The sequence below is a fragment of the Pteropus medius genome, unplaced genomic scaffold, assembly GCF_902729225.1.
Source record: "Pteropus medius unplaced genomic scaffold, Ma_sr-lr_union100, whole genome shotgun sequence".
In the NCBI taxonomy this organism is placed as follows: domain Eukaryota; kingdom Metazoa; phylum Chordata; class Mammalia; order Chiroptera; family Pteropodidae; genus Pteropus; species Pteropus medius.
Window position 1 is genome coordinate 9,223,248 of NW_024342473.1, and position 19,645 is coordinate 9,242,892.

The window sequence follows — 19,645 nt, forward strand, 5'->3', positions numbered from 1 at the left end:
TGAATATTTTTCTCAAAGTTCATTATTATGAGATTATCTCATCATCATGAGATTACTTATTTATGAAAGCTTGAGAACAGTGTGTAAAAAGGACTCCTTGTTCCTAATTTAGAAGAAGGATTTCTAAAGCAGGTCCATGCACTATTATAAAGACTTCTATCAATATTTTTTTACAAACTCAACTTTTTTTAATTGAAATAATTGAGATGTTTGCATGGAGTGGGGTTCTACAAGTACATATTTTTATTTTCAGCTAAGAGGTTCTTTATAAACACCACAGGCTAAAACATAATTTGCATAAAATTAGATAAAACTATCTTTTGTTATGTCAGTGGTACTTATTGGTTCTGTAAGATGTCACTTGGTAATATACCAGACGACTATATCAGCAGTACCTTGCCCTAGGCATAGTTCGTCATTATCCTAAATATAATTCAACATTCTGTAAATATGCATAGTATACTGGGTTTCCACAGAGCTACTGTAAAGAGTTGGATATAATAAGTAGAAACAGCAGAGACCTTGGCATTCTCTTGTCCTAGTTCATTCATACCAGGACATGGTGTAGGTGAGACCATGAGGATTTGGGTCACAGTATAAGACTGTTCTCCTGATTCAGGTTCAGAGTTTAGAGGACACCCTGCAGAACGTAAACCAGCAAATGTCCCAGATTAAATCTGACCTACAAGTGACTCAGCAGGAAAAGGAGGCTTTAAAACAAGAAGTAATGTCTTTACATAAGCAACTTCAGAATACTGGTGACAAGGTAATTTTCTTTTTTTATTGAAGTATAACCTACCATAAAAGTAGCATTCTCTCTTGGTGATACTTTTCTTTTTAACTGTGTTTTTTTTTTGTTTTTTTTGTTTTAATAAAGTAGTTGTTTCCATTTTTAAAAATTACTTCTGGGCTGACATTTTTCTCAGGATGAGATTGTAATTTTCTTTTTCATGTTTTGGCTTAAAAAGCAAAAGGCTTATCTAGTAGTGCCACCTTTTTTACTTTTTAAAGCATTTTTCAGGATCCAAAAAATCACTTTGGTAGCTTAAAGCATATTCCTGTGTTCAGGCCTCAGTTACATGGACAATATATGCTCTGGAGTCTAAAAAAGGATATGATTGCATATGTGAAAACGAAAGTAGAACTTAGCTTGTGAAAGCTTTTCAAGTTAGCAGTGCATTTCAGAGTTCCCTCTGTGACCTCTGTTAACCAAAAGAGCAGTTATCTTTGTTCAAAGCATATCTTCATAAGAACGAGGCAGTTTTTAAGGCCAACAGTCTCTATGCACTTGGGTCCTGTATGTAACTGAGACTTGCCCTATAGTTACCTTTGCTATTAGACTTGATGGGGCTGTTTTGCCAAAGACCATTTTAAACAGAGAATTTATAAACCTTTTTTAAATCAAATTCTGATAATATTGTTTTATTGATAACTATATATATATACACTCACTCCCATTAGAAAATAAAGGTGAAGGTGAAAGGTACTTACTAAAAATTGCTGTCATTAAGTAATGTAATGGCTGTGTATAGAGCCAGAGGGAAGATAATCGGGAGGATCGATTCATAAACTATATACATGTCTAACCAATGTACTGTATACTTGAAACTAATAATAAAAAATTTTTTTTTAAATTACTGTCATTAGGTAAATATGACAAAGTAGAAATCAGCTTGTTTTTAAGGCTTCACTCTGCAATTCTCTCTTAAGAACTGGGCCCCAGGAGTAGCCACCCACATAGCAAGATTCTGTAACCAGCAGCAAAATCTGTCTTGGGACAAGTTGGATCATCTGAGGAATGAGGAACAGCAGCTGCTTTGGCAAGAGAATGAGAGACTCCAAACTGGGGTACAGAACACCAGAGCAGAACTCACACACTCCCGGGAGAAGGTAGCTTGTAAAGTTGCATATGGTGGCGTATGTTTGAAAATGTTTAGTTTGATATGAAAATGAACGTTTGATATGATTGAAATGGTTCTCAGGTATGGATTTGAGTATTCTGCTATGGCAGACTTATTTTAAGAATGTATAATTTATCTTTTCCTTTATTTCATTTTATCCTGATAGGTTTATACAATACTTTTCATTTTGTTTAAGCAGTTCTGTATTAAAATTTGTGATTTTAATCCTCATATCCAAAATATAGACTCATGGAAATTATGTTAACTTCCTCATTCAAATAGGCTATCCACCAAGACTAGTAGTACAAAAATGGCAAAACTAGACTCAAATCTTGTTGGTCTAACTCCTTGTTAGAGAAAAGGTACCCCCTTTTAAAGGTTACTTCAAGGTTTAGAGGTTAGAATGGCCGTTTAAAGATTATATTTAAAATTTTCAAGGTTAGAATGGTCTTCCAACCACTAAACTGACATTTAAATTCTTTACCTCTGGTACCAACCATGTTTAACTTAAATATGTCTTTCAAGGAGGAACTCTCTGAAGAGCCACAGATATTCATTTAGAACATCTACTCTGCCTGAAACTCTGTTGTCACTGAAGTTGCAGTGTTGAACAAGACAGTCATGGTCGCTGTCCTCATGGAACTTGGTTGATGTAAAATATTGTTTCAGGTGTGAACAGTCCAATACAAAGTTGATGGGCCCATCACCTCATTCACTCCTAAAAGTTATGCTTAGGTAACAGCAAAAGTGCTTAGGACTGTTCTCTTTACTCCTAGTCGTTTGGTAGAGCCAGAAGTCCCCTTCTTCCCTGTCTATTCCTTACAGTGTTGGGTTTTTAGACCTAACCAGACCAAAAATAGATTTACCTAGAAAGGATCTTTTGAAATCCAAAAAAGTAGGCTTTAAGAACTGGCAGACTTGACTGGAAAAAAATATATATTTTTAATACAACACCCAAGCACTGAATAAAACCTTTACTTATGTTTCTTGTTTCTCCTGGCTAGATGATTATATTAATATTTCGTCCTCATACATTTTTTCTCTTTAGGTTCGTCATCTGGAATTCAGCCTTCTTCCCAAGCACCAAAAACATCTAAACTCATCAGGTACTTTCAAGCCTACAGAGCAGGAGAAGTTGAGCTTAAAGAGAGAGTGTGAACAGTTTCAAAAGGAACGATCTCCTACTAACAGAAAGGTAAGTTTTCAAGAGTTTATACCATGTGTCCATGTTCTGATTAGGTGTAACAAAATGTGTGTTTCTTCCCCTGTGTGCTTCCAAAGAAATGACTACAATGGCAAAATTTGGTTCTTTCTTGTACTATACTATGCTTTTGTGTCTTGTCAAAACAGTATCATACTTCTTTTTGATTGACTGAGTGATGGTTGAAAAGGAGCAATTAACTTTAAGCTTTCATAAAGAAGACGGTTAGTTATCTTCATTAACATTACAAAGCCTTTATAATTTAGTAAAATATATAGGGCCTGAATATTAGGAATATCTTAAGATCTGTATTATCTATTGATGTATAACAAATTAAAACAACAAACATTTGTTGTCTTACAGTTTCTGTGGGTAGGAATTCAGAAGCAGCTTAGTTGAGTGGTTCTGGCTCAGGGTCTCTCATGAAGTTGCTGTCCAGATACCAGCTGGGGCTGGGTTCATCTGAAGGCTTCACTGGAACTAGTGGATTCACTTCCAGGTTCATTCAAACTGTTAGGAGGAGGCTTTTCTTGCTGGCTATTGGAGGCCTAAGCTCCTGACCACCTGGGCCTTTTCTCAGGACATGGCAGTGAGTGAGAGAAAGATTCTGAAAGAGCTAGATGAAAGCTGTTGTACCTTTTATAAGCTAATCCCAGAAATGACACACCATCATTTCTGCTGTATTCTAATGGTCACACAGACTAACCCTGGTATAGTGTGGGAGGGGACCATGCACAGGTGTGAAGACCAGAAGGTGGAAATCATCGGGGACTATATGGGAGGTTAAACCTCTGTTGCACAGTTCAGTTTACTTTCCGTATTTGGTTCCATGAAGAGTTCTAAACCAGTGTTACTTTGGGAGTTCAAATTTTCACTGTTATCTTCCTCTTCTGAAAATTGTGGTTTGTTTATCTGGGGAGAATGATGAACTGCCATTTCCTTTGTTATAAAAATTTTATTAAAAATGTTTTTAAGTTTGTGAGTTATGATGACCTTTGGCAGTAAGAAGACTGGGTGTGCTCTAAAGCTGAAATGTCATTTAATTTTAGGTACATTCAAGTAAACTTTTCAAGGAAGACCATGGGTTTCATCCAGCTGCTCACAAAGGGAAAAGTCTAATGATAGGTCTTAGAATAACAATGAACTTAACTGTACCTGGAGAGATTACACTTCGTTTAAAAATACTTGCTACTCTCCTTCAGTCTCTTTTGATAGAAGCAAAAATCAACTTTTTAGAATAGTGTCATGTTTTCTACTTAGCAATATTCTGAATTCCAGTGTCTTCATGTAATAGAGAATTCCAAAACTTGGATATTCTTAAAATCTTCAAATTTCATCTTTAAAATGGAGAAAGGAGTTATGGAAGTCAGGTTTTATGTACTCCAAGTTTTAAACCTTTTAACTTTGCCTTAAGATAGTGCTTTTCCCACTGCGGATCCATAGTAGAAGATCATGAAATTGATTTAGTGAAACATTAGCATTTTTTATTAATAAATGGCTCATCATAAGGATAAGTATTATTTCATGAATTTTCTTTCAGTGATATATATTTATAACTGATTATGCATATATATGTACACGTGAGTGTGGGTATATTGTCTGGGTTACGAGATAAAATGTATTTCATACACTGAGTGGCATCAAAGTTTGAAAGCCAGCTGCCTTAAGTTATCTATTCTACCTAGGAAGACCATGTGCTGTAGGTGTAAAAAATAAAAAAATAAGGGATAGTAAGCTGACAAGGTCCTTGCAATCTGTGAGGTCAGCCAAGGATTGCCTCATCTAAAAAAAAAAAAAGTTATCTGTTCTATGTGAGGAGTGGTGATTAAAACTAGATTACTTAGATATAATCAATGCACTGAATTTTTTTAAGATAATTTATTTTTTAATTACAGTTGACATATAATATTAGTTTCAGGTGTACAACATGTCTAATAGTGATTAGATATTTATATTCCTTACAAAGTGATCATCTCGATAAGTTTAGTACCCATCCGACACCACACTTATTTATTAAAATATTATTGACTATATTCTCTAAGCTGTACTTTACATCCCTGTGACTGTTTTTATAACTAGCAATTTGTACATCTTAGTCGCTTCCCCTTTTTCATCCATCCTCCCTCCCATCTGGCAACCATCAAAATGTTCTCTGGATCTGAGTCTGTTTCTGTTTTGCTTGCTTGTTTATTGTTTTTGAGATTCCACATATACGTGAAATCATATGGTATTTGCCTTTCTCTGACTTATTTTACTTAGCATAATGCCCTCTGGGTCCAACCATGTTGTCACAAATGGCAAGATTTTATTCTTTTTTATGGCCGAGTAATATTTCAATTAATGCACACATTATATTGTTTATTTTCTTTGGAGGAATGAACTCAGCTTTTTTCCAAGATTTGTGATTTCTGACTAGCATCAATTTGTTGTAATAAAGTAGAGGAACTCCATTTGGGTTTTTTGTTTGTTTGTTTTTGTGTTTTAAAGGGAATTTTTTGTTTTTTAACAGATCTGTCAGATGAATTCCCTTGAACGAGAATTAGAAACCATTCATTTGGAAACAGAAGGCCTGAAAAAGAAACAAGTAAAACTGGATGAGCAGCTAATGGAGGTAAGCTTTTAAGCAAATGGCCTTGGCTATGGAGAATATTTTAATCCATGAATGAGGCATTTGTTGAGAGGGGCTAGCACAGCACTGAATTTGTATCATGAAAAAAATGAAATGTAAGTATGCTGCCAGGCTGAATTCCTTGGCCTACTTACTGAATTTAATGGACATTTTAGCTTAATTAATAGTCATAGGAATTCATACTGCTTCACAGCAGAAGTAATGTTAATTACCCTAAAATATAAGGACCTGTATATCAGCAAATTCAAGTGGCAGAGACTCTGTCCAGAACTGACTAGAGGTCACAAGCTTTCTCGCCATTGCTATAGTTTATAACGGTTTCTTGACACCTCCCATGTTGGATAGTGTTTTATCAGTATGATCACTCTCTAATGACCTCTTCAGTCAGGAAATCTGTGCAGGGTATTTGAGAGCATTAGCATCGAGAAAGTTAACGCTCAAGTGTTGCCACTGTTTATTACCTTAGTAACTCAGCACTGCCTTGTGAGAGGTACATCTGTTAAATATAAAAATGGATTTGTAAAATTTGTCAGCTTGGACATTGGGGTTTGGTTTACTAGATTGCTTTCTGAATACTTAGAACAATTATAGGCTGTAAAATAACTAATATACAAATCCTTAATAAGTTATAATTTCATTGAGATATTTTGCTTTGGGTAGATGAAAATATTAATCTAATGTTTAGTGAACTGTAAATTTTATATAAGGTAGAGGGACATGGATAGAAAATGTCTTTTGTGCTCTGAAAAGTACTATGTATACAAATATTTTTAAGCCAGAATTATAAGAAGAAAAATATTTAAATATTTTCTTCCATGAAGCTGGGCACGTGCAAAGGTAGCTTTACATAGATACTTGGATTTTAAATGTGAAATATTGGCAAACATATCACATTGACATTTAAATGACCACTGAGGTTGTCACTTTTATGTTCTCTGATTTATCCACTAATAGGGAGATTCTTGAAACTCTAAATTGTGAAATCTAAACCATTTTCCTCTGTCAGCATATAATAAAGGTGATCAAAACCTTGAGCTATGGGCTGTGTTTAGATGTAGATATGTTCTTCTGATGAAATTATTATAAACCGTAATGAATAAGATATCAGTCTAAGCCTGACCTGTCTAATAACAAATTGCAAAGTAACAAGGTATTCTTAATCGCTGCTAGATCCTCTCCAGACACTGCCAGCAACCAATTCTCCCACCTGCTCTTGCTGGCCTCGGAAGCCTCCTTACCTCCAGCCCTACTTTAGGTTATTAGCAATCATAAGCAAATTCCCCTCATTTTCTCCCCGATCTAGTAGTAAATATTTGCTAATGGATGAAGGAAATTGAGTTTCTTGGCACTAGAGCTGAATAAAGAAAAAGCATAAATTTTCAATTGGAACACCAAAAGGAACATCTTACACTATTCTTACAAAACTTTCTTTAGGAAATAAGACTGAGCTACTAACTCTGTATAGATCTATACAAATTGGATTCTATAGCAGTCTTACTGAAATATAATTCACATACTATACAATTCACCTATTTAAAGTGTACAGTTCAATGGTTTTTGGTATGTTACATTAATTTTAAAAATTGTAAATATTCATAAAATTTGCCATTTTATCTATTTTAAGTGTACAATTCAGTGGTATTAATTATATTCACAATATTCTACGACCATCACCACCTACTTCTAAAACTTTTTCATCACCCCAAACAAAAACAATAACCACTAAGCAAAAATCCTCTCTCACACCAGCCCTACAAATTGGATTTTTATTTATGTTGTCCATAGATTAGGCCAATTTGGGAGATATACAGTGGTTTGCATATGGGGCAGGGGACAGGCAGGGAGATGTTCCTACATCAGAATCTTTGGGTCAAGGAATTTAAGAAAAGCTTTCTTGGTGATTCTGACATGATGTATGCATTCCCTTGGAGGAAGGAGCCTCTCCTCGCCCCTCTATGACAATTTAAAAGCCACTGATCTGATAGAGTACATATCCCTACCCCAATGTAAGTAAAGACCCCAAATCACTCGACTAAAAAATAGAAGAATTCAACTCCTACTGCAGGGCTTTTTCAACTATATGAGGCAATGTTCTGTAAACAATTCATTTTGGACATTCAAAAAAAAAGGGTTACAGACTATGTCAGTAGTTCTAAAGTCTGCTGTGTACCTATGATAGCCAATAGTTCAGACACTTGAACAACAAAATTGTTATCGTTTATATTCTACATCTGCAAATGGCAAGGTATTTAACTTGAGAGCCATTCCATACTGGACCAAGAATCTTCTAAATAATTATATTGGGATGAGTGGAGATAAAGGTGCCAAAGCTTACGAACCAACTGAATTACAATACGTGAGGAAGGGGTTGTAGGATTAAAGCTATATTTTAATATCTGTAAAATTTATATACAGAAATGTAAATGTTGGTCCTTTATAAGTTCTTACTGACTAGAGCACACATATTCAAGTATATAATACACTCAATTTATACTGTTCTTTCTCTTTTTATAACTCATACTTTTCTTCTTTTTATAACTCCTGTAATTTTCTTTTGTTTTGTCTGTGGCTAACCTGTACCTAGAATTCTGTGGTTGGAACTAGCAGAGAAGGGTGCAGTTCTCTGCCTGAGATAGTGTGTGAAGGTAGAACATTCTCTTTCAATGAATTGCATAGCATGGAGACATCTCATTAAACTCCTTGTTCATATAACCATTTCTACTGACTATAACAGTTAATAAGTACTTAAGGTAAGAGCCAATATTCATTTTCATGTAGAATATGTCTTTTTATACTTATATCAGGATTTTCCTCAATATTTAAAACTCAGTATTTGAAGACCTGTGTGAAGAAAATCATCCCACTGGTATAAAATCATGGGATCATAATTCTCCATATACTTTGTTCCTGAAAATAAAGTGACCAGTTTTCAAAATCTATAACAAATATTTCAAAATGGGTAATGGCCCATCACAGAAATTTATATTTAAGGAAATGGATAGTGGCTCTGAAGCTTCATGACAATATTTAATTATAGTTGTATCCTAGAGAACCTTTTTCCCTTCTTACAAGACGGGAGGTACCTCTTCTTGAGTTTAGTACTTGGTCACATTTGTTGCATGCCTTCCATTGAGCTCTGTGTCTGCTGAATGTGTTGACAGATGTGAACTGGCATGTTTCACTGGCCAGATGCAATGCATTCTCCCTTTTCCTCTCCCCAGCTTTGATTGGCATATGATACACATACCATTTCCTCATTGTCTTGAACAAATATTTCTATTCCATGTACTTCATTTCCCGGATGTTCTGGGATATCACTGGATATCACCTCATGCCCCAGAATTGCCTGTCTTATTATGCTATTTAAGAGTACGACTGATAAACGTTAAAGATTTTGTAGATGCAAGATGAGATTCTTTGAAAAAAAATTCAGCCGTTTGCCTATTCCAACTCTGGTGGTGGTGGTTTTTTAAAGAGGGATAATCAAATGTTCTAGGGTCAGGAAAAATGAAGTGGGGTTCATATTGTGTACCTCATACCCTAAATTCATATTATGTACGTCATACCCTACAGTTAAAGAGTAAGGAAGCATGTTATCAGTGAGTCATAGGCTTCATTACTTTCTGGTTGACACTTTGAAGGGCAGCTCTGTGACTGAAGGCACTGTAGCTGACCAGGGCCTTGCCTTTGTCCTCCAGATGCAGCACCTGAAGTCCACTGTGATGCTTAGCCCATCCCCTCATGCTTGGGATCTGCAGCTGCTCCAGCAGCAAGCCTGTCCAGTGGTGCCCAGGGAGCAGTTTCTGCAGCTTCAACACCAACTGCTGCAGGCAGAGAGGATAAACCAGCTCCTGCAGGAGGAACTTGAAAATAGGACCTCCGAAACCAACACACCACAGGTATGAGGCTCTTGTTTCTCCTCTAAGAGTAAACTCAGATTACCTAATTTAATTTTACCTGTTTATTTAAAATTATACCAGTTTAAAAGTGGGACTAGAGAACATAAATCTTCTGTCAGAGTTACACCGTACCTGATTACAAATCTACAGAACTACAGTGGCTTTATTGTTTTGTTTTTGTTTTTTTTGCAGTGCTGTTTTTGAACTCTCAGCTTCCAAGCTGAGTAATTAAATGTTCTGGGTCTCCTTTGCACATTCATAATGATAAAGTATCAGGATCACTTGAGCATAGTGCACAATTAATCTAATATTTTTGCCTAATACCAAAAATATTATAGAATTCAAGTGCAACTCTAGGATATACATTACTAACAAAGCATTTTGAGTTTTCCTGTACCAGAGGAGCCTGCTGAGAGTTCCATGGAATTCACAAGTGGGACTTTTCACAATTAACAAAGAATGTGTAGTCAGTGCCTCTTTTTAGTTGACATAATAGTTCACTTTGAGTTTTTCAAACTACATCATTTAAAAAATTATTTTTAAGAAAATAAAGATCTTCTTCCCCTTCCCTTTGAATTAGCATTATCCCAGCTCACTACCAGGCACAAGTTTATATTATCTAGGTTTTCAAATAGTTATTTCTCTTTAGTGCTTCATTCATAATCATCCTTTTTCAGAAGTCTCTTAACTCTTTGGTCTTGCCTATTTAGTTTATTCAGAATTAGAAATAAAATTTTTAAAATAGTTTGTAGAATTCTGAATTCTTTCTGGTTTGGACGCTATTCTGTTTTCAAATACCCAACTCATTTAATGTAATCCCCTCAAAGTAGCTTTGCAAAGTCACATGAACACTATAATGATGTACCAGAGCAGTTCTCTTTTCCTCTCCTAGTAGATATCTATGCTTCTGTCATCTTTTTTTGTCATTTTTTTAAAACTCTAATCCTTTATTCCCATTAGAATACAATGAATTTTAAAAGATTTAATTTCATTTTGCAAAAGTCTATATAGTATTTATTGACTCTGGGGAAACAGATGATTTTTTTAAGGATAAGAAATTAATGAGTTGATAAGTCACTTAAATAAAATATAGGTTCTGACACAGAATAATCCTTTAAATTCTAAACAGTAAGGCATATGAGAAGAGATAACTAGAATTCATTTAGTGTTTAAAAAGCCATTTTAGTTAGAAATCACATCCTACATTACAGGTGTCATTCCAAGAAGTTTCATTTCATTCTCTAGGACAGCTCTGAAAAGATGAAGTCTGGCCCTGGCCACTTCAGAAGCACTGTCTCTTGTGTGTAGTGTTTTGTGTGCCACAAGGCAAAATTTCCAAAGAAACTTAAAATTTTGTCTTTTGTGCTTTAAAATCTGTCTTCAGAAGCTTCTTACATTGTACTTCAATTTCCAAATATTAAAGTTAAGTTCTTGAATTAAAATCGTAAAGATAGGGTGTTGGAGAGAGGTTTCAACCCTTCCTTACAGAATTATAAAACCAGGATCTCAATCTTTAATGGACATTTTTAAACCAAATGATTAGGCTAAGATTCTACTCCTTGCTTTCTCATACACTATTTCCAAAGCATGTTCTTCTCAACCAATGTTTTAAAAAAAGATATCCCATTACTTCATTTACTTCAGGATTAAGTAGACAAAAAAGGTTAAGTTTTTTGTACCAAAAAAATAATTCCTCTAGTCAGATGGCAGGGTGGACTACTTACTACTCTCACTAGAACAGGTTCTCCTGTTCCTGGTAACTGAACTGACACCAATTTTAAGATTATTAGAATCTGCACGTTGTCTTTGTGTGTGGAGTGATGTGATTTCTTCTGCCTTGTGTTGCTTTGCTTGCACATGTGGTGTTAATGTGTGTGCTTAAGAATTGTTTGCATTATAAATGTGTGATTTAGACTCCCCCCAAAAAACAATCTGGACATCAGGGTGAAGTGTACCACTTGCCTTCTTTCTCTAGGCCTTGCTACCGGAGCAGCGAGCAGTGCATGCAGATTCCTACAGAAGGATTGGGCACCTGTGAAAACTGGGCTGCTATTGATGGCATTTCTTACCATGACAGATACTCATATGCACACACTCACACATACCACACAGAGACATAAACTGAAAAATGTTTTGGAATCAAGTGCTCTTTTAAGTTATGATGACAGTGATGATAATGATGCCTTTGCAGTATTATGTCTCTTATTTATTTATGTAGAAATGACAGATTTTGTGAATAGAATTCACAAATTTCAGCTTGTTACAAATTTTATTTATACCATTTAAAGAATGTGGATTTGAGATTCTCGAAAGGATGTATTCTATATATTTTCTCATTCCATATGTTGTAACTATTTTTAATAAAAGGTACTACTTTTATATATGGAACATGAAGAAAATCAGGGTTATTTATACTGTTTTGTAGAAGATGTACAATACTTTTTTGACAGGAAAAAGAAAAATTTTGATGAAACAATAAAATCAATTTTAAATATATGACTGCCTTTGTTTTCCCTCTTTCCCAGCCTTTTGCCATACACCATGTTCTTTGAATTAATTACCTGGTATTGTGGGGGGTTTGTTTCGATTTGTTTTTTTAAGGCAAGTAGAAGTCAGGCATTTTTCATTTTATGTTTGAACTTTATATCTTTTAAAATATAGGATTTTTTAATGCTAGATATTCTCAAGGCCTGATTTCTTGAATGTATTTTTTACAATTTTCATCTTCAAATCAGTCACGTATTTAGTTGTTTATGTTTGAATGTTGGCTTTCAACTCATGTTTGGTCATTCCTCATGCTTTTTAAAGGATGCCTTTTTGAGAATATTTTTAAAGGCAGGTTATGCCATCAGCCATTTGCTTAAACGCTTGAAGAACCTCTTAAAATCTGAAATTCCTTACGTGGACATTTTGATGGACTTTAGGGAGGGACAGTCAGTTGCACTGTAAATCTCTCTCTTGGTCCCTCTGTTCTCCCAAACCCACATAATCCTTAATCTGTCAACTGCTGTGTGAGGAGAGGAGAAGCTAGGGCTCTTTTCTGCCCTAGCTTGTTTCATCTAGGAGTTGTTTGTGGGGAGAAGAGTTTTAATTTTAAATCTGTTCTAATGGTAAACCCATCCTCCAATCCAGATGTTTGCTTCACATTGACAAGTCAGACTGGGAAACGAATAGAATAATTGGCAGGAAGAGGCTGATTATCACGAGGAAAGAAACACGAACATGCTCACAGTGATCAGGCATTTCAAAGAAAAATCAGAGGCACCTATTGCAAGCCGATTGGAAATATTAGGCAATCCTGAACAAACTCAGTTTCTGTTTTATTGTTGAGAGGCCCACAGTATTGCAAAGACCCAAGTCGTAATTTACGTTAATACCTAATTTACTAGACGGGCACACAGGTATTAAATTATGGGTTTTAAGAATTTTGCTTTATCTCAGGGGAAGATGGTAACACAGGTAAGATTTTTTTTTTAATCTTTGGTTCTTTCTCTGATGGGGTTACTTTTCTAACATGCACAACCCATGCAGAACTCCCATTTCATCAGAAATCCACCATTCCTGTTACAGAGGCAGACATTTGCTGTCCTTTCTCTAGGCATCTTATGGGGAAAATAAACTACTAGTGTTTTCCTTTCAGTGTGGCATGATTTTCAAATGATAATGCTTTCTTTTTCTTCCCTTCAGGAAAACCAAGAACAACTGGTAACTGTCATGGAGGAACGAATGATTGAAGTTGAACAGAAATTGAAACTGGTAAAAAGGCTTCTTCAGGAGAAAGTGAATCAGCTCAAAGAACAAGTGAGCCTCCCAGGTCATCTCTACCCACCCACCTCACAGTCCACTTTTAACTCCAATTTTACATTCCTTTATTGCCATTAATTTTTGTTGTCTAATAAAGGCAAATTCTGTGAATGTATAGGAGAATTTAGGATTCACTCTCCCCATACCACTTCAAAAATAATGTGTTATACATTATTTTTTTTCAAAGTTCTTGTAAGGTACATGTTCATCCACAATTTTTTAAAAATGTATTTGTTAACAGTGACTCAGGTTTTTGTTTGTTGGGTTTTTTTGGTTTTTGTTTTTTGTTTTTTTAGGCCCAACACAGGAAATATCTCTAGTTAAATAAGCAGAAAATTTATACTGGTAAAAAATTGTAGGATGTAAATAGAACTTTAGCTTTCATGTTTGTAACAGTTATGACAACCTCAAAAAGTACTTTATGACTATAACCAGACTCAAAAGGCTATGCTTTGAATTAGAATCCAGACCCTGAATTCCAAGACTGCTAAGCAGCTTGAACCTTTTCACCTGCTGGTGGCAGGTGTGGCCTGTTTAGAAATTATATGTGCATCCACTGAAGAGACATGCAAAAAGGAATACTTTCTAGGAAAGTTTAATAGCTTCTCTGGAAACTGAGATTGAGTTGAACTGATGGGAACAGGAGGGAGGAAATTGCCCTACCTTGTTTTCTAGATACATTAAATTTAAGAATACTCTCAAGAGAGAGTCTTAACACAGAGGTAGATAGGAACTTTCTTTTGCCCTACATCTTAATACACAGAATCGAAAAAAAAAAAGTCCCCTACAGTAAGCATTTATTGGATCAGTCCTTTCATCCATTTATTCAACACATAGTTACTATATACCAGGTACTGTTCTAAGCATTAGAGATACAATAGCTAACAAAAAAATCTCTGCCTGTGTGCATTGTAGTTCATCTACAAAGTACTGAGCACTTGGCTAGGTAGTAGTTTTGAGAATTAAAGGAAATGGGGTCTACTCTGTTTTCAGTAGAGGGTAACACAAGAAATACTTGATCCAGTCCCCAGGAGTTTAAAGAAGGTTTCCCAAAGGCCTCTTAACCCTAGTATTGAGGGTCGAGTAAGATTTTAACAAGTGAAGAAATGTGGGAAGGGCATTCTAGGCTATGGAAACATCATGGAGTTATGACAACAAATGGGTGGGACATCTACGAACACTGGCGTTAATAGTTTGGCATAACTCTGTCCTGAAAGAAGCAGAAGAAACTAGAGAGAGAGGAGCTAGCAGTAGAAAGCCTTACATGTGGAGCCATGGAGTTTGAATTTCATTCTGTAGGTGATAAAGAACCATCAAAGTGTCTTCTAAGGAAAGGAAGGGAGGGAGGGAGGAAGAAAAAGTTATATTACAACAGTTCAAAAGAGAGATTACTATGTTACACTTGCCAGTCACCTAGGTTTGGGGCTTCTATAGTCTTTATCATTGCCCTGTGAAGTGCTAATAAATTAGCCACTCTCCAGTTCTTTATCCCTATAAACATTTATACTTTCAGATGCCCTGCTTGAAATTGGGTGTAAAATGAAGAGTTAATGAGAGAAGGGAGATCAGAAGATATTAACAGGAGCAATAATAAAATCATCCCGAAGCCGCTGACAAGTTTTTCCACTCTAACCTAGATTATATATACTAACCACAAAGATTAGACTGTATCTTCTAGACAAGGCTCTAAGCAAAAGAGGAAGAGTTAAGGAAGAGTAACTGCCCAAATCTTATCTCTTTATTATAATACATGAGCCAATTTTTTAAATAATCAGGAGGTTGCATCTGTTAAAAACAGTTAAACACAGTTCACACCCTATACCTCAGCAACAAGTTATAAAAGTATTTTGATATTTTTAGAGAATGAATAAAGGAATAATACCTAATTTATTTGGGAAAAAAACTTTCATTTTTGAACCCTCAAATATCTATTTGTTCTTTTCATCAGAGACTTATAACATATTATGCCAAGAAACAGCTTGAAATAAGTGGGTTTGCTCCACTCGTATCTCTGATGCCAGTCTGATGTTAAAGCTTTATTGTAAAATAAAAGAATATAATCGATAGAACCCATTTGCCTTTTATTAAAAAAAAAACTCTCCTTATGTCAGACTTCAAAGAATTATGGAAATGGAGTCAAGATGTTTTTGGTTCTGTTTCTAGCTCTGCAAGAATACTAAAGCAGATGCGATGGTGAAGGATTTGTATGTTGAAAATGCCCAGTTGTTGAAAGCTCTGGAAATGACTGAACAGCGACAAAAAACAGCAGAAAAGAAAAATTACCTCCTAGAAGAGAAGATTGCCAGCCTCAGTAATATAGTCAGGAATCTGACACCAGCACCATTGATTTCTACACCTCCCTTGAGGTCATAGCAAAGCCAAAGGATACATTCATATTTGCGCACTTTACTTAAATGGATGGAACATTTCAGTAGGTTCTCTCAACCTTTTTTTAAATTTAAAAAACCTTTAATAGCTTAAAGTTAAGCCTAACCTAAAACTGCCAGCAACATAATTGGAGTCTCCATTCATTGTAATGAGTTTTCCTAAACAGACTCTAACAGAAGTTGCAAACAAATATTCACATATTTTACTGTTTGAATTATTCCCAAGTTTTGAATTTTCAAAAAATATTTTAATAGCCACCAAGAAGGTAGATATTGAAAACGATTCAAGAACCTTAAAACCCCAGTTGTGAATGAGTTTTTAAAAATAATTATTATGGACAAATCTCTCTAAATTCCAGATATTTTAAGTTTGAGATCTGTCATTTTGATGTTTATTTTAAACCCAATGTGTGTCTTCTTACACACTTAAATATGGAAAAATCGTTCTGTTTCTAATAGTTTGAGTTAATTGGTAGACTATTTGGTAACAGAAACTGGACTCAATAACCATTGAAGTCAGAAAAGCCAGAGTCCATAGAATTCTACCTTCTAACACCTGTAACCACTCTTGATGTAATACAGATATAAAACTGGTATACTCAACTGGACTGTTAATTAATGTTAAAACTTAACTTTCTTTAAAAAGCCTTTTTTTCCCCTTATAAGTTTTCATTTGGGAGCTTGTCTTCTAACAATGGATAAAGCCACATTCTTATAGCATTTGAACTATACAAAAAGCACTGAACAAACCACTTTGAAGTAAACAGCTACTCTTAGGAGTAAGCACACCATATAGTTTTCTCTCTAAAGTATTAGAGTTCACGAACTTACATTTGGGGTTGCCTCAAGAACTCAGGGAACAATACTTTAATAACTGTCTTCCTGAAATACTGTAGGGCCTCTAAGAATTTGAAATGTATAAATCATATGATCTTATTTATTTGTCTTATATTTAGAACCATAGTAGAATTTTTATTTCTAAATTTTTAGTGACTGTAATCTTCTGAAAAAAGGGCCTCGATTAAAGAGTTAAAAGCTTCTTCTAACTTATGGAAGAATTATTATCATTTGCTTATTTGTGTAAATAGGTCAGAATTTCCATACTTCCTGTTCTTCTACACATCAAATATGATAAGAAGTTTTTACTGTGATAAGCATTGGCATGTCATTCTGAGGTAAAGGAGTGCCAAATAGGATTTCTCATTCAGTCTCAAGATCAGAACTACATAGAACAGTAAACATTTTAGGTTGGATAACTTTTTATCCCACAAGTAAAATCTAGTTGTAGCCTATATCAGCCAGGTATTTATTTTTGTGGGAGAGCAATTAGATTTTAAAAAATGCACTTTGGTGTATCCCAGGAAGGTCAAACCCATCAATTTATAAGAGGTATAACAGCAAAATCAAACTTTTGTAGACAGAAACAAAAGATGAAGCAAACTGCCTAAGAAGTCATATAATGTCAGAAACTCAGTCTGAACAAAATAATTTTCATGAAGGAACTTTACAGTTCCTCCAGGCTTACCCATATACTATTAGTCCCACCTGCCAACTCAGGAGTACTCCCTGTAAGAGCCCTGACAAGGCATGGTGGTTTGTGGGACTGGAAGTTCACATTCATAAAGCAAACCTTTTCATTTTTGGACAGCTCTTATCAAAAAGTCCTGATTTCACCCTGGAAAAAATTTTAATCCTTCCCTAGCATTAGACTTCAAAGCCTTTGATATTTACTATCATCCCTTCCCTCATCTTCTCTTCCAGTGCAAATATTACTAGTAAATGCAACCTCTTTTACAGCATTGGATTTAACAGAGAGTCTTTTTCACTTAAAACTGAGTAGGCCTAGGCTAAGCTAAGTACCTGCAGTGTACTTATGTGATACGCTTCAAGTTACTCAAGGTTATTGACATCAGAACTGAACACCAAGCATATTTCTCAAATAGCTGACTTAGCATGTTATCGCAAGTGTTGTTTTTCATTTTTTACATTATAAAAACTATAGGTTAATTTGTTTATTTCTTATAAATCTGTATTTATATGTATATAAAATGCTGTACAATGAATGTGAATATGACTCTGGAAAGTTTTAGACTACATTTAGAATCCCTTTATCCAAAATCAAAATGCTGCTCAAATGAAAGTTAATTTAACCAACATCTAGGTGCTTAATTCCTTACTTTACACTTATAAGATTGGGGAAAAGATCAACATGAGAAATACATAGTTACCTTAAATTTATACATTTGTGCAGCAGTTTATTTTTGTAAAGTAGTTTATAGTGGGAATTTAACTGGCAATTTATAATATTGCTTATAGCTTTTAAAAGACCTTTAAAAGAGATTAAACTATTAAATGTTTAGATTTTGCTTTCAGACTTTATTATAGCCCTCTTTAAAATCACAAAGTATTTTATAAGTGTTTATAGCTGCTTGTTTATTAAAAGCACTGGTTAAACTTTCTTTTGATTTCCTAAGAACAGTTATTTAAATTGTCTTAAAAAGATGGGATCTTCATGTCACAAAGTTTGCCTTTGTGACCATGTGTTGCACTAAGAGGAAAATACAGAGTAGTAAAAACTAAATTGTTCTATTTTGCGTTCTTCTGCTTTTTAGAAGCCTGAGCCCTTAAGCCCAAATTTCTGAAGGGAGAGTAGAAGGGGAGGGGTAGAACAATCGCAGTTCTTTATTTTTCTAAAACTCTTAATAAAACCAGGTTTTAAAAACTATTTTAAATGCAAATCCTTCCCAGAAGCTTCAAATGAATTGCTTATATATTTAATCTTAAACATATTTTACATAAATAGATCAAGTCGTAGGCTTTCAAGGTATAGAAGGAACTGTTACAGGCCTAGTATTTCAATAATGTACCAACACCCAGGGCAGGTATTATGGTAAGAAACTTTTTCTGGAGAATGAATAAGACTTTATGGTAGATTTTAACATGTGAGAATGAATTTTTTTCTTTTTGTAATTTCTTTATTTTCTGAGTGAAAGAAAAGAGAAGTGTGTTGCTATTGTCAGCATCTTAAAGGTATTCCCAATCGAGGCAAGTACTGGTTTTGAACGGATTATGTGTAATGACTCATTGGAATGATAATTATACAAGTAAGACAAAAACCAAGTCAAAGCCTAATAACCAAAGCATTCCACATTTAAAACTTATTCACTATATCATGTTTGAACCTATTTGAACATCTCAGCATTGTAAAACAGTTTTGATTTTATGGCATGTAGATAGCTGTTTAATAATAAATCCAAGTTAGCTTTTCGTTTCTCAGCTTTTCCAAAAGATATATTAAATTTATTCTTATGGGAAGACATTATCACTGCATGATTTAAGGGAACATTGATTTTTGTGAAGGAAAACTTGAGTTCATATAAAGCCATCTCTAGGATTCTTCTCAGATAAAGATTAATATGTATGTATGTATTTATATCAACTTTATATATTTCACCTTAGCCATTCTATCCTAGAAAGATTTTAATGTGAGCTCAAAATGTAAATAAATAACTTTGCAAACACGGCTCTTGTTTTCTATATACCCTGAACTTTTATAAATAGTTGCAGTGTATTTATCACTGGTATTTAGAGTGAAAGCATCAAAATTTTGCACTAAAAATTCTGCAAATGCAGAATCTCAGCCCCGACTCCAGACCTAATGAATCAGATTATGCATTTTAAAAAAGACCCTCCAAATGATCCATATGTGACTTAAAGCACTGGTACTCCATTTCTGTCACAGAATTGATGCTTTCACACCAGCTAGTTTGTGTTTCCTGTCCTTGATATGGTTCATAATTTACTTCTAGAATCCTGATTTAATC

At 34.7% G+C, this 19,645-nt stretch overlaps 1 protein-coding gene across 1 annotated transcript in view; it reads left to right on the plus strand.

Moving 5' to 3' along the window:
* The window catches only part of NIN (ninein), a 93,257-nt gene extending 73,913 nt beyond the window's left edge, over positions 1–19,344 (plus strand). The window contains 7 exon segments of the mRNA XM_039865146.1: positions 620–766; positions 1,711–1,890; positions 2,950–3,096; positions 5,612–5,713; positions 9,430–9,630; positions 13,318–13,431; positions 15,598–19,344. Coding sequence (XP_039721080.1) covers positions 620–766; positions 1,711–1,890; positions 2,950–3,096; positions 5,612–5,713; positions 9,430–9,630; positions 13,318–13,431; positions 15,598–15,807 — 1,101 coding nt within the window. The 3' untranslated portion in view covers positions 15,808–19,344.
* Positions 19,345–19,645: the final 301 nt, after the last annotated feature.